Source organism: Aotus nancymaae, unplaced genomic scaffold, assembly GCF_030222135.1.
Source record: "Aotus nancymaae isolate 86718 unplaced genomic scaffold, 86718_ANA_hifiasm-v0.15.2.pri h1tg000012l, whole genome shotgun sequence".
Classification (NCBI taxonomy): domain Eukaryota; kingdom Metazoa; phylum Chordata; class Mammalia; order Primates; family Aotidae; genus Aotus; species Aotus nancymaae.
The window spans coordinates 29,512,277-29,527,426 of NW_026988423.1; the positions used below are offsets into that span (position 1 = coordinate 29,512,277).

The 15,150-nt window shown below is 36.2% G+C and overlaps 1 protein-coding gene across 4 annotated transcripts in view; it reads left to right on the forward strand.

The window, feature by feature from the left end:
• The window catches only part of CCDC15 (coiled-coil domain containing 15), a 93,555-nt gene that overhangs the window by 41,806 nt on the left and 36,599 nt on the right, over positions 1-15,150 (forward strand). For all 4 annotated transcript variants that reach the window (XR_010342413.1, XM_064375532.1, XM_064375531.1 and 1 more), the window contains 2 exons: positions 8,920-9,012; positions 10,818-10,921. Coding sequence is in view for 3 of the 4 variants with exons in the window: in XM_064375532.1 (XP_064231602.1) it covers positions 8,920-9,012; positions 10,818-10,921 (197 nt within the window). In the remaining variant the exon portion in view is untranslated. The remainder of the gene's footprint in view (positions 1-8,919; positions 9,013-10,817; positions 10,922-15,150) is intronic.

Below are 15,150 nucleotides of genomic sequence, written 5' to 3' on the forward strand. Positions count from 1 at the left end.
TCACCATCACCAGGCCTGCTTTCCAGGAGCTTCTGAAAGAAGCACTATACATATAAAGGAACAACCAGTATCAGCCTTTTCAAAGATATATCCAGCTAGCATCAAATAGCAGTATTAAACTCATATATATTATTTACTGGATAAAAAGCCAAAACCCATCGGTATGCTGTATCCAGAACCATCTCACATGCAACGATACACAAAGACTCAAAACAAAGGGATGGAGGAAGATTTACTAACCAAATGGAGAGCAAAAATAAATAAATAAATAAAAAGCAGGAGTTGCAATTCTCACCTCTGATAAAATAGACTTTAAAGCAACAAAGATCAAAAGAGGCAAAGAAGGACATTACATAATGGTAAAAGGATCAATGCAACAAGAAGAGCTAACGATCTTATATATACACGTACCCAATACAGGAGCACCCAGATACATAAGACAAGTTCTTAATGACTTATAAAGAGTCTTAGCCTCCCACACAATAATAATGGGAGACTGTAACATCACATTGTCAATATTAGACCGATCAATGAGATAGAAAATTAACAAGGATATCCAGGACTTGAACTCAGACCTGGAACAAGTAAACTTAATAAACATTTATAGAACTCTCCACTTCAAATACACAAAACATACACTCTTATCAGTACCATATCACACCTATTTCAAAAGTGACTACATAATTGGAAATAAATCACTCCTCACTAATTGCATAGTATTTCATAGGTTTAAATGAAATATTGGTTGGCTGCTTGTTTATTATTTTCTTCCCTTATTCCTTCCTGTCTCCAGTGTTAAGCACAATTATTGGCATAAAAGAGGTTTTCAATTCCCATTTTTAGACTGCATTCTAGCCCGGGCAATAAAGCAATACTCCTGTTCTCTCTCCCTCTTTCTCTTCCTTTTTCTTCCTCTTCTTTATTCTTTTTTTCTTTCTTTCTTCCTTTTTTTTTTGTCTTTAAAAAAAAAAAGATAATCATGTGGTTTTTGTCTTTGGTTCTGTTTATGTGATGGATTACGTTTATTGATTTGTGTATGTTGAACCAGCCTTGCATCCCAGGGATGAAGCTGATTTGATTGTGGTGGATAAGCTTTTTGATGTGCTGTTGGATTCAGTTTGTCAGTATTTTATTGAGGATTTTCACATCAATGTTCATCATGGATATTGGGCTGAAACTTTCTTTTTTAGTTGTATCTTTGTAGGTTTTGGTATCAGGATGATGCTGGCCTTGTAGAATGAGTTAAGGAGGATTCCCTATTTTTCTATTGTTTGAATAGTTTTAGAAGGAATGGTACCAGCTCCTCTTTGTACCTCTGGTAGAATTACGCTGTAAAACCATCTGGTCTTAGACTTTTTTTGGCCGGTAGGCTGTTAATTGCTACCTCAACTTCAGAATTTGTTATTGGTCTATTTAGGGATTCGACTTCTTTCTGGTTTAATGTTGGGAGGGTGTAAGTGTCCAGGAATTTACTGATTTCTTCTAGATTTTCTGATGTATTTGCATACAGGTGTTTATAGTATTCTCTGATGGTAGTTTGCATTTCTGTGGGATTGGTGGTGATATTCCCTTTATCATTTTTCATTGCATCTATTTGATTCTTCTCTCTTTTCTTCTTTATTAGTCTGACAAGTGATCTATCTATTTTCTTGATCTTTTCAAAAAACCAGCTCTCAGATTCATTGACTTTTGAAGGTTTTTTTTGTGTCTCTATCTCCTTCAGTTCTGCTCTGATCTTAGTTATTTCTTGTCTTCTGCTAGCTTTTGAATTTGTTTGGTCTTGCCTCTCTAGTTCTTTTAATTGTGATGTTAGGGTGTCAGTTTTAGATCTTTCCTGCTTTCTCTTGTGGGCATTTAATGCCCTTTACACATTGGTTTAAATGTGTCCCAGAAATTCTGGTATGTTGTGTCTTCGTTCTCACTGGTTTCAAAGAACATCTTTGTTTCTGCCTTCATTTCGTTTTTTATCCAGTAGTTATTCAGGAGCAGGTTGTTCAGTTTCCATGTAGTTGTGTGGTTTTGAGTGAGTTTCTTAATTCTCAATTCTAATTTGTTTGCACTGTGGTCTGAGTGACTGTTATGATTTCCATTCTTTTGCATTTGCTGAGGAGTGTTTTACTTCCAATTATGTGGTCGATTTTAGAATAAGTGTGATGTGGTGCTGAGAAGAATGTATATTCTGTTGATTGGGGTGGAAAGTTCTGTAGATTTCTATTAGGTCCACTTGGTCCAGAGCTGAGTTGAAGTCCTGGATATTCTTGTTAACTTTCTGTCTCATTGATCTGTCTAATATTGATAGTGGGGTGTTAAAGTCTCCCACTATTATTGTGTAGGAGTCTAAGTCTCTTTGTAGGTCTCTAAGAATTTGCTTTATGAATCTGGGTGCTCCTGTATTGGGTCCATATATATTTAGGATAGTTAGCTCTTCTTGTTGCATTGATCCCTTTACCATTACGTAATGCCCTTCCTTGTCTCTTTTGATCTTTGTTGGTTTAAAGTCTATTTTATCAGAGAGTAGGATTACAACCCCTGCTTTTTTTTTTTTTCTTTCCATTTGCTTGGTAAGTCTTTCTCCATCCCTTTGTTATGAGCCTATGTGTGTCTTTGCATGTGAGATGTATCTCCTGAATATAGCATGCTGATGGGTCTTGACTCTATCCAATTTGCCAGTCTTTGTCTTTTAATTGGGGCATTTATCCCATTTACATTTAAGGTTAATATTGTTATGTGTGAATTTGATTCTGCCATTGATTCTAGCTGGTTATTTTGCTTGCTAGTTGATGCATTTTCTTCTTAGGGTCGATGATCTTTATGATTTGGTATGTTTTCCCAGTTTCTGGTACCAGTTGTTCCTTTCCATGTTTAGTGCTTCCTTCAGGAGCTCTTGTAAGGCAGGCCTGGTGGTGACATAATCTCTCAGCATTTGCTTGTCTATAAAGGATTTTATTTCTCCTTTGCTTATGAAGCTTAATTTGACTGGGTATGAAATTCTGGGTTGAAAATTCTTTTCTTTAAGAATGTTGAATATTGGCTTCACTCTCTTCTGGCTCATAGGGTTTCTGCAGAGAGATCCACTGTTAGTCTGATGAGCTTCCCTTTGTGGGTAACCCAACCTTTCTTTCTGGCTGCCCTTAACATTTTTTCCATCATTTCAACCTTGGTGAAAATAACGGTTATGTATCTTGGGGTTGCTCTTCTTGAGGAGTATCTTTGTGGTGTTCTCTGTATCTCCTGAATTTGAATGTTGGCCTGCCTTGCTAGGTTGCGGAAGCTCTCCTGTATAATATTCTGAAGAGTGTTTTCTAACTTGTTTCATTCACCCCATCACTTTCAGGTACACCAATCAAATGTAGATTTAGTCTTTTCACATAATCTTCTATTTCTTGGAGTCTTTGTTCTCTTCTTTTTACTCTTTTTTCTCTAATCTTGCCTTTTCACTTTATTTCATTGAGTTGATCTTTAATCTCTGATATCTTTTCTTCTGCTTGATCAATTCAGCTATTGAAACTTGTGTATGCTTCACGGGGTTCTCGTGCTATGTTTTTCAGCTCCATCAGGTCGTTTATGTTCTTTTGTAAACTGGTTATTCTAGTTAGCAATTTGTCTAACCTTTTTTCAAAGTTCTTAGCTTCCTTGCATTGGGTTAGAACATGCTCCTTTAGCTGGGAGAAGTTTGTTATTACTCACCTTCTTAAGCCTGCTTCTGTGAATGTGTCAAACTCATTCTCTGTCCAGTTTTGTTCCCTTGCTGGTGAGAAGTTGTGATTCCTTGGAGGAGAAGAGGGGTTCTGGTTTTTGGAATTTTCAACCTTTTTGCATTGGTTTCTCCCCGTCTTTGTGGATTTATCTACCTTTGGTCTTTGAAGTTGGCGACCTATGGATGGGGTCTCTGAGTGGGCGTCCTTTTTGTTGATGTTTATGCTTAGTTTTTCTTCTAACAGTCAGGTCCCTCTGCTTCAGGTCTGCTGGAGTTTGCTGGAGGTCCACTCCAGATCCTGTTTGCCTGGGTATCACCAGCAGAAGCTGCAGAACATCGAAGATTGCTTATGAGGTGTCTGTCAGGCCCTACTGGGAGGTGCCTCCCAGTCAGGATACATGGGGGTCAGGGAGCCACTTGAGGAAGCAGTCTGTACCTTATCAGAGCTCAAACGTTGTGCTGGGATATCTGCTGCTGTCTTCAGAGCTGCCACCCAGGGACATTTAAGTCTGTTGAAACTGTCCACAACTGCCCCTTCTCCCAGGTACTCTGTCCCAGGCAGGTGGGGCTTTTTTATAAGTCCCTGACTGGAGCTGCTGCCTTTTTTCAGAGATGCACTCAGTTGGAAATGTGAAATCACCTGCCTTCTGCATTGATCTCCCTGGGAGCTGCACACCAGAGCTGTTGCTATTTGGCCATCTTGGGAGATTCTCCTGGTTTCCATAGCCTGTGAGCACATTTGTAATTATTTGAGTCATTGTTCTTCTATATGTAATATGTCTGTTTTTTCTGGCTACTTACCAAACTCTTAGTTTTTGGTTTCCAGAGTTTAATTATGATGTGTCTGGGAATAATGTTTTTTAGTTTATCCCGTCTCGGGTATGATGAACATTTTCAGTCTGTAAATCTAGATCTTTTACCAAATTTGGGTAGTTTTTTGCCATTATGTCTTCAAATGTTTTTTGTGTACCAATTATTTTCTCCTTTCCTTCTGCAACTCCAGTGACCCAAATGTTAAACCTTTTGCTATTGTCCCACAGAGGCATAATTGACATTAATTGGCTGTTCATTTTTTTTCCGGTCTTATTTTTTTCTCTTTGTGCTTCACACTGGGTCATTTATGTTGATCCAGTAGATTCAAGTTCACTGACTTTTTTTCCATTCTTCTATTGAGTCTATCTAATATTTCACATACTGTGTTTTTCTGTCTCTAAAATTTGGATCTGTATTTTTTTATATAGTTTTTGTTTTTGTGCTGAGAACTTCTGTATTTTCTTTCACTTCAATTGTGTTTGCCTTTGCCTCATAGATATAGTATTAATCTCTGCTTTAAAGGTTTTGCCTGTTAATTCAACATCTGGGTCACTTTGGAGTTGGGATCTGTTTATTATCTTTACCCTTCAAAATTGGTCACATCTTCCTGGTTTCTTTTATGTCAACTAATTTTAAGTTGTATCCTAGACTTTTTTTTTTTTTTCTTTGAGATGGAGCCTCACACTCTGTCACCAGACTAGAGTGCAGTGGTGTGATCTTGGCTCACAGCAAACTCTGCTTCCTGAGTTCAAATGATTCATGTGTCTCAGCCTCCCTAGTAGTTGGGATTACAGGTGCCCACCACCATGCCAGCTAATTTTTTTTTTAATTTTTAGTGGAGACAGGGTTTTGCCGTATTGGCCAGGCTGGTCTTGAACTCCTGACCTCAAGTGATCCACCTGCCTTGGTGTCCCAAAGTGCTGGGATTATAGGCTTGAGCCACCGTGCCTGGCTAACATTTTAGATATTATATTGTGAGACTCTGGTTTCTGTTAAAATCCTCTGAAGAATATTGTATCTTTTGTTTGTTTGTTTGTTCTAGCAGGTAGTCAACCTGGTTAAATTCCAACTGTAAGTGATCTCTCCTGTGCACAGTGACTCTAATGTTAGTTTTCAAACTTTTCATTATATTTCTATAGGCCTGTCCCATGCATACTCAGTACAGGGGTGATTCTGAGGTATATGCCAGTTTACGCACAGAATTAAGGGGGTCTACTTTCTAGCACACCTCTGTTTAGGTTACCCCCTATACTGTCCAGATCCCAGGAGCTACATTTCCCAGAAGTCTTAGAATCAATGAGAGAGAGAGAGAGAGAGAGCCCATAGCGTGCTTTGTCATTGACCAGTACTGGGAGTCCAGTTTTCTTTATTGAAAACAGAAAGGAATTTCATTTTTATTGTGAAGAAGATAAACACAAATGAAAAAGATAACCAAAAATTTTAGAGATATTTCTTGTTAACATTTTGCTTTATACATTTTCAGACTTTTAGAGTCATAAAACAAATAACTTTAAAAATAATAACAGCTTTATTGATATATACAATTTATTCTTGTCATTCATAGTAGTTGTGTTATGAAAAGTTGTTAGAAACACTGAATCAGCAAATACTGAATTTTGGCTCCGAGGGGAGAAACTGGGGTAGGTTCCTGCAAGCCTACACCATTTTTATCAACTAATCAATATATAACCTTATTTTTTATATATTTCTCTTTAAAACACCTTTTTAAATATATATGGTTGATCTGTTAACATGAAATCATAGCCAACAACACTGTAACTCATGCTGGAATGAAGCTTATCTAACATACATATTTTTTCCATAAGGCACACCACTGCCTTTTTGTGCTTAGGAATAATAGATAGTACTTCAGCTGTGCACGGGGACCATTTTTAACAGTGAAATCACCAACATAGAAAACAGAAATGCAGAAAAACTTGACAATAAATAGACTGCAAAAAGGACACTTGTTTACAGTATGAAAGCTGAACCAAAAAGGCAGAGTATCACCTTGTTCAGCCTCAGTTGGCAGCATGCATATTGGGTGACTCAAATTTTTCACAGCTCAGTGCATGTCTGTAAAGGACTGCAAAAGTACCTTGAGTATTGGGATTACACATAAATTTCAGTGAATAGGCAAATTTGCAAATATGTAATATGCAAATAATGAATGTAATTCACATACGTACAATTAACCTATTTAAAATATACAGTGTTTTTAGTATTTACAGGGTTGTGTAAAAATCACAGGTTGTGTTTGTGGTATTAACCATAATCAATCTGAGAACATTTCATCACCTCCAAAAGTCTGTACAACTTTCTTTTCCCCTTAGCCCCACCTCCAGTCCTAGTCGACCACTAAACTGTTTTCTATCTTTACAGATTTGCCTATTCTGGATATTCTGTATAAAGGGGATCATGAAATAAGTGGCTTTTTGTGACTGGATTCTTTTACTTAGCATACATTTTCAAAATCCATTGATGTTGTAGCATATAGCAGTACTTTGTTCGTATCATTGCTGAAAAATATTTCATTTTGTGCATATAGCACATTCATCAGTTGATGGAAGTTTGGCTTATTTCTTCTTGGCTATTATGAATAATACTGCTGTGAACATTTGTGTACAAATCTTTTTGGGGGCATATTTTTCACTTCTCTTGGGCATATACCTCATAGTGGAATTGCTGGAACATATGATAACTCTGTGCGTAACATTTTGAGGACCTGTCAAACTGATTTCCAAAGTGGTTACACCATTTTTCATTCCCACCAGCAGTATACAAGGGCTCAAATTTTTCTATATCATCACCAACACTTGTTATTTGTATTTTTAATTATTGCCATCCAAGTGGATGTGAAGTAGCATCTCACTGTACTTTTGATTTGTGTTTTTCTGATAGCTAATGATGTTGAACACCTTTTCATGTGCTTACTAACCATTTGTGTATCTTGTTTAGAGAACTGTTAGATCCTCTGCCCGTTTTGTAATTGAGTTATTTATGTTATGATTATTGAGTATGAGAGTTCATAATATGTTCCACATGCAAAGTTCCTTATCAGATACATATGATTTGCAAATGTTCTCCTGTTCTGTGTGTTATTCACATTCTTGATGGTTTTCTCTGAAGCACAAAAGTTTTTAATTTTGATAAAGTCCCATTTGTCTACTTTTTCTTTCATGGTTTGTGCTTTTACTGTCATATCTAAGAACCTAAATTTGTTTATTGATTTGGGGAATGCTGCCATCTTAACAGTATTAGGTATTCCAGTCCATAAACATGGGATGTCTTTCCATTATGTAGGTCATCTTTCATTTTTTTAAAACAATGTTTTGTATGTTTCAGAGTATAAAATTTACATTTCCTCTGTTAAATTTCTAAGTGTTTTATTCTTTTTGAAGATATAAATTTTTTCTTAATTTTGTTTCTAGATTGTTCATCACAAGTCTAGAAATACAGGCCAGGTGCAGTGGCTCACGCCTGTAATCCTTGCACTTTGGGAGGCTGAGGCAGGCCGATCACCTGAGGTCAGGAATTCGAGACCAGCCTGGCCAACATGGTGAAACCCTGTCTCTACTAAAAATACAAAAAATTATCTGGGCATGGTGGCAAGTGCCTGTAATCCCAGCTACTCGGGAGGCTGAGGCAGGAGAATTGCTTGAACTTGGGAGGTGAAGGTTTCAGTGAGCTGAGATCTTGCCGTTGCACTCCAGCCTGCACAAGAAGAGCAAAATGCCATCTCAAAAAAAAAAAAGTATAGAAATACAATTGTCTTTTGTATATTGATTATGTTTCCTGCAGCCTTGAAAGATAAATTGACTTTTAAACTAAAGAGATGAAATAATTTTAAGCTTTTTATTTCTAAAAGTTAGAGATCATTATTTGACCCATGTAATGTTCAAGTAGATATACCAAGTTATGTTATAATCCTTTCCCAGTAAATATGGGTGGAAATTAGCCTGTTTCCTCTGTACCATGCCAGTTGATTGATATAATATTTTCTCTGGACTTGTGCCCACTAAAAGGGTTGTATAAATTCAAGGTGATTATATATAGAATTGAAATATTAAGGAATCTGACTATATATCCTAGATTCTAATCCAAGCACGCTTATGACAGTGATTTCAAGTGAACACTTTAAAAGAACTTTCCTTTTGAACATTTTAAAATTTTTTGTTTATTCATGTTTTTGACCTGAACCCTTTTCTTTGATTTATTATTTTATGTTTGGTTAATTCCTTAAGAGCTTCCTTTCATTTTTTTGATTTATTTCTTTAAATTTGCTTTTTTTTTGTTTCTTTATCTGATTGAGCTCAAGTTTGTTTGCAGAAGAATAGATAAAAATATCAAAATGGTTCATGGGTAGCTTTGGTAATTTTGTCACTTTGTGTGACTGGACCTTCCAACAGGCTTTTGATGGATATCAATCAGGATTGAGCACTGAATTCCAGTTGCCACTGGCATTTCGGTCTGGCATAGATAAAGAAGAAGATAAGAAAGAGGTATGTAATGATACTGCTTTTGGACACCAATATTTCTACTGTAATAGTATTAACATAAGAAATTGGAAGCAGTTTATTGTGTCCTAACACATAAAAAGCTAATACCACAAATTTCATAAATAAAAGAAGAAAAGTTGCTTGACTCATTATAATGTGTTGAATTTCTTTTCCAAGATCCTAGGAGTCAGGGTACATTGTTGTGAAATCAATTATTTGATACTAATAAATTTCTCCAGCTAGTGTATATTTGCCACTGTAACTTATTTAAAGGAAGATAATTACTTTATGGCTTTCTTTGTTTTTTTTTTTTTTCTTTTCAATCTAAAGTTTGTTTAAACCAATAGATCTTAACCCTGGCCATGCACCAGAATCAGATGGGGAGCTTTGTTCAAAATACAAGTATGCCTAGATCTAAACAAGACATACCAAATCAGTATCTGAAAACAGAGGTTTAGGGCATTTGTGTTTTTTAAAAATACTGCTGGTGATTTTGATGCAGCCTCACTATTGAGGTACTATTTAGACCTTCGATAATTTTTACCAGAAAGCCCTGCACTACTCTGGTATATACATAGACATGCTTTTTGCTCATTGAATGGCTTGTGTATTTAAAAGTGTATATATAAATCCAGAAGTATGAACAGATCAGAGTCTAGTAGCATGTGCTTTTTTTTTGAGACGGAGTCCAGTCGTGCAATCTAGGCTCACTAAAACCTCCACCTCCTGGGTTCAAGCAATTCTACTGCTTCAGCATCCTGAGTAGCTGGGACTACAGGCATGCACCACCACGCCCAGCTAATTTTTGTATTTTTGTTTTTTTTAGTAGAGATGAGGTTTCACCATATTGGCCAGGATGGTCTTGATCTCCTGACCTCATGATCTGTCTGCCTCGGACTCCCAAAGTGCTGGGATTATAGGCCTGAGCCACTGTGCCTGGCCACACTTGCTTTTATTGTATTTGTTTTGTTTATGAGTCTGAGGTTTTAGTATACCTCAGCCCTTCTACCCTCCTTCGTGCCATGTTAGGCTAGGCTTCGAGTATGCTTTTGTGATGCTTTTCTTGTTGTTGTTGTTGTTTTAATGAGACGGAGTTTCACTCTTGTTGACCAAGATGGAATGCAGTGGTGCAATCTCGGCTCCCTGCAACCTCTGCCTCCCGGGTTCAAATGATTCTCCTGCCTCAGCCTCCCAAGTAGCTAGGATTACAGGCGTACGCCATGACGCCTGGCTAATTTTTTTGCATTTTTAGTAGACATGGGGTTTCACCATGTTGGCCAGGCTGCTCTCAAACTCCTGACCTCAGGTGATCTGCCCACCATGGCCTCCCAAAGTGCTGGGATTACAGGTATGAGCCACCGTGCCTGGCCTGTGATACTGTTTTAATTTTGAAAAGTTAAAATAACTGTTGGTTCTGTTATAAAATACCTTCTACATTCTTTCCGTGGCTCTGCTTTTATGGTACTTACTACTTGGAAACACAGAGTAAATACAGTATATATCTTATCATATCAAATATCACTTCCTCAAGTACTACTGACAAGGGGCTATACAAAAGACAAACTAAATTAGTACTTCTTTCTTTGGTTTGCCTATTAACATATAAATAGCTATGTGCTTGAAAATATAAAATTCCTGTGTATGTGACATCCTGAGTTACGGTAGACAGAAGGAAATCACAAGTAGTTTCTATATCATCTATTTTTGTTTGCTTGTTTTTTGTTTTTGTCTATGGCATAAAAATATTTTTCGTCCTTGGAAATTCCTCTGAAAGCAGAATCTTAGTAATCTTAACTTCTTTCCTTTAGCGTCAAAAGCAGTACCTGAGACATAGACGACTTTTCATGGATATTGAGAGAGAACAAGTAAAAGAACAACAAAGGCAAAAAGAACAAAAGAAGAAAATTGAAAAGTAAGTTATTTGATCCGCCCTGTGAGCCTTAAATTGCCAATTAGGATGTTTTTGGAAGACAAACTTTAGAAAAAAGTAACAGTTTTGCCTTCTGATCCATATTGAAAACAGCTGTTTTTTATCTTGGTAAAGTATTGGAAGATGGTGAACAGCTATGGTTTGTTTTTTTGGTTTGATTTTCTAATAGACTTGATTTTTTAGGGCAATTTTAGGCTCACAGCAAAACTAAGCAGAAAGTACAGAGAGTATACTTTGTGCCCCACAAATGCATAGCCTCTTCTCCTACCATCACTATCCTGCACCATACTCGTACGATTTGTTAAAACTCATGAACCAACATTGACACATTATTATTACCCAAAGTCCATAGTTGACATTAGGGTTCACCTTTGGTGTTAGGCATTCTATGGGTTTTGACAAATACATAATGTCATTATGTCTACCATTATGGTATTATACAGAGTAGTTTGACTGCCCTAGTATCCTCTGTGCTCTGCCTATTCCTCCCTCTTTAAACCCTATCTTGTGGGAACCGCTGAACTCTGTACTGTCTCCATGGTTTTGCCTTTTCCATAATGTCATATACTTGGAATCATACAGTATGCATGTAACCTTTTCAGATTGGCTTTCTGTACTTAGAAAAGAATGCATCTACATTTCCTCCAGTGCTTTTTAATGGCTTGATAGCTCATTTATTTTTAGCACTGAATAATATCCCGTTATCTAGATGTATCACAGTTTAGTTATTCATTCACCTACTGAAGGACATATTGTTTGCTGCCAATATTTGGCAATTATGAATAAAGCTACTTTAAAACCGATGTACAAGATTTTGTGGAGGCATACATTTTTAGCTCATTTGAGTAAATAACGAGGAGTGCAATTGCTGGATCATATGGTAAAAATACATTTAGCTTTATAAGACACTACCAAACTTTCTTCCAAAGTGGCTATACCATTTTGCCTTCCCACCAGCAAGGAATGAGAGTTCTTGTTGCTCCACATCCTTGCTGCCATTTGGTGTTGTCAGTATTTTGGATTTTGGACATTCTGGTAGGCGTGTAGTAGAATATCATTGTTTAAATTTTCACTTCCCCAATGACACATAATATGGAGCACCTTTTCATATGCTTCTTTGTTATCTGTATATCTTCTTTGGTGATGTGTCTGTTCGTGTATTTTGCCCATTTTTTTGAGTCATTTGTTTTTCTTACTGAATTTTAAGAGTTTTTGTATATTTTGAATAACAGTTCCTTATCAGTCTTTCATAAACATTGTTTCCCCAGTCTATAGCATGTCTTCCCATCTGGTGACAGTATTTTTTGCAGAGCAAAACAAAGTTCACCTTATCAGCCCTTTCTTTCATGGATTGTGCCTTTGGTGTTATATATCTTAAAAAGTCACTGCCATACCCAAAGTTACTTAGATTTTTTTCCTATGTTATCTTCTAGGAGTTTTGTAGTTTTGCATTTTACATTTTTCTCTATGATCCATTTTGTTTATTTTTGTGAGAGGTGTAAGGTCTGTGTTTAGAGTCATTCTTTTTGCATGTGAATTCCCAGTTGTTCCAGCACCATTTGTTGAAAAGACCATCTTTTATTAATTGTATTGACTTTGTTCTTTTGTTAAAAATCAGTTGACTGCATTTGTGTGGTTCTGTGTTTTGGACTCTCTATTCTGTTCCATTTATCTATTTGTCTATTCTTTTGCCATACCACACTGTCTTGATTACTGTAGCTTTACTTGTGTATCTTTATTGATACATAATAATAGTACATACTTATAGGATACATGTAATATTTTGATGCCATGCAATGTGTATGATCAAATGTATGATGTATAATGATCAAATCAGAGTAATTAGGATATCTGTCATCTCAAACATTTATGATTTCTTTGGGGAACATTTCAAATCTTCTAGCTATATATACAATTAATTATTGTTAACTAGAGTCACCCTACTGTGCTACCAATAAGTAGAATTTATTCTGCCTATCTAACTTTATATCCTCCATTCTCACCCTCTGGTAACTATCATTGTACTTTCTACCTCTATGGGATCAACTTTTTTAGTTCCCACATGTGAGTAGGAACATGCGATGTTTGTCTTTCTGTACCTGGCTTATTTAACATGACTTCCAGTTCCATCTGTGTTGCAGCAAATTACAGGATTTCATTCTTTTATATGGCCAAATAGTATTCCATTGTGTTATATTATACCACATTTTCTTGGTGTCCATCTGTTGATGGATACTTAGGTTGGTGCAATATCTTGACAATTTTGAATGGTGCTGCAGTAAACATGGGGGTACAGGTATCCCTTTGATATACTGACTTCCTTTCCTTTGAATAAATACCCAATAGTGGAGTTGCTGGATCATCTGAAGTTCTGTTTTTCATTTTTTTTTTAGAAATCTCCGTACTATTTTCCATAATTTCTATACTAATTTGCATTCCTACCGATAGTGTATGAGTTCTCTTTTCTCTATGTCCTCACTAATTTACATTCCCACCAACAGTGTATGAGTTCCCTTTTCTTTACATCCTCAGCTTTTGTTGTTTTGATAATTGCCATTCTAACTGGGGTGAGATGCTATCTCATTGTGGGTAAGGAGGGTTGATCCCTAGGCACCTGGATGACAAGCATGAGTGTCTGCAGTGGCGGCAGTGGGTAAGGCAGGCCCGTCCGCAGGCCCTTTGGTTCTATACCTGGGTGCTGGTGACAGTGGGTGTGGTATGTATGTAGCTTTATAATAAGTCTCAAAGTCAGGTAATTTCAGTCTTTCAGTTTTGTTTTTCTTTAATGTTGTGTTGGCTTTGCCTCTCTACATAAACTTTAGAATAAGTTTGTCAATATCCACAAAATAACATGAGATTTTTATGGAGATTGCGGTTAATGTATATATCAGGTTGGGAAGAACTTGACATCTTGACAATATTGAGTCTTTCTGTCCATGACCATAGGTTATCTCTCCATTTTATTTAGTTGTCCTTTGATTTCTTTCATCAACGTTTTGTTGTTTTTGCTCATAAAGATCTTGTATATATTTTGTTAGACTTATAAGCATTTCATTTTGGAACTACATATAAATGGTGGTGTGCTTTTAATTTTAAACTCCACCTGTTCATTGCTAGTATATAGGAAAATGATTGACTTTTGTACATTAAACTTATATCCTTCAGCCCTGCTGTAATCACTTATTAGTTCCAGTAGCTTGTTCGGTGATTCTTTTGTTATATGATCATGTCACCTGTTAACAAAGATAGTTTTATTTCTTCTTTCGCAATATGTATGCCATTTATTTCTTTTCCTTGGCTTATTTCATTAGCTAGGACTTTCAGTATGATATTAAAAAGGAGTAGTGAGAGGGTACCTCTCACTTTGCCTTGTTTCTGATTCTAGCAGGTAAACTTATAGTTTCTTACCATTAAGTGTGATGTTAGCTGTAAATTTTTTGTCGATAGGCTTTATCAAGTTGAACAAATTCTCCATCAGTTGCATTTTTTAATCTATGGGTTATTACTGTGCCTATTAAAGCTCAACCCCAGTTGTTTTGAAAAGCTTCTTTGTATTTGTACCTACTGATTTCTAAACAATGCATAAAACGTTATAATGAAATCTAATATGAGGATTTACTTCATCAGATGTTATTGACATCCTATGGATAAGGCACTAAACAAAGTGCTAATATGTGTAATAGTTTGAAATTTGTGAAGTGCTGTAAAATATAAGGCAATAACACTTTTATTTTGAAATACTGTATGTAATACTGTAACAAAATTGCTACAGTTTACTGTAAAGTGCTAGAAATGTGTTCAAATAGCATAATGAATAGTCTTTGGAGTTTTTTGGTTTTGTTTTTTATAATTTCAACTTCTATTTTAGATTCAGAAGTATACATACAGGTTTGTTACATGGGTTTATTGTGTGATGCTAAAGTCTGTGGTACAAATGATCCTGTCACTCAATAAGTATAGTACCCAATAGGTAGTTTTGCAGCCCTTGCCCCACCTTCTCCCCGCCCCATAGTAGTCGTCAGTGTTTATTGTTTTCATTTTTGTGTCTATGTGTACCCAAAGTTTAGCTCCCACTTATAAGTGAGAACATGGAGTATTTGGTTTTCTGTTTCTGTGTTAATTCACTTAAGATAATGGCCTTCAGCTACATACATGTTGCTGTAAAGGACATGATTTCATTCTTTTATATGGTTGCATAGTATTTCATGGTG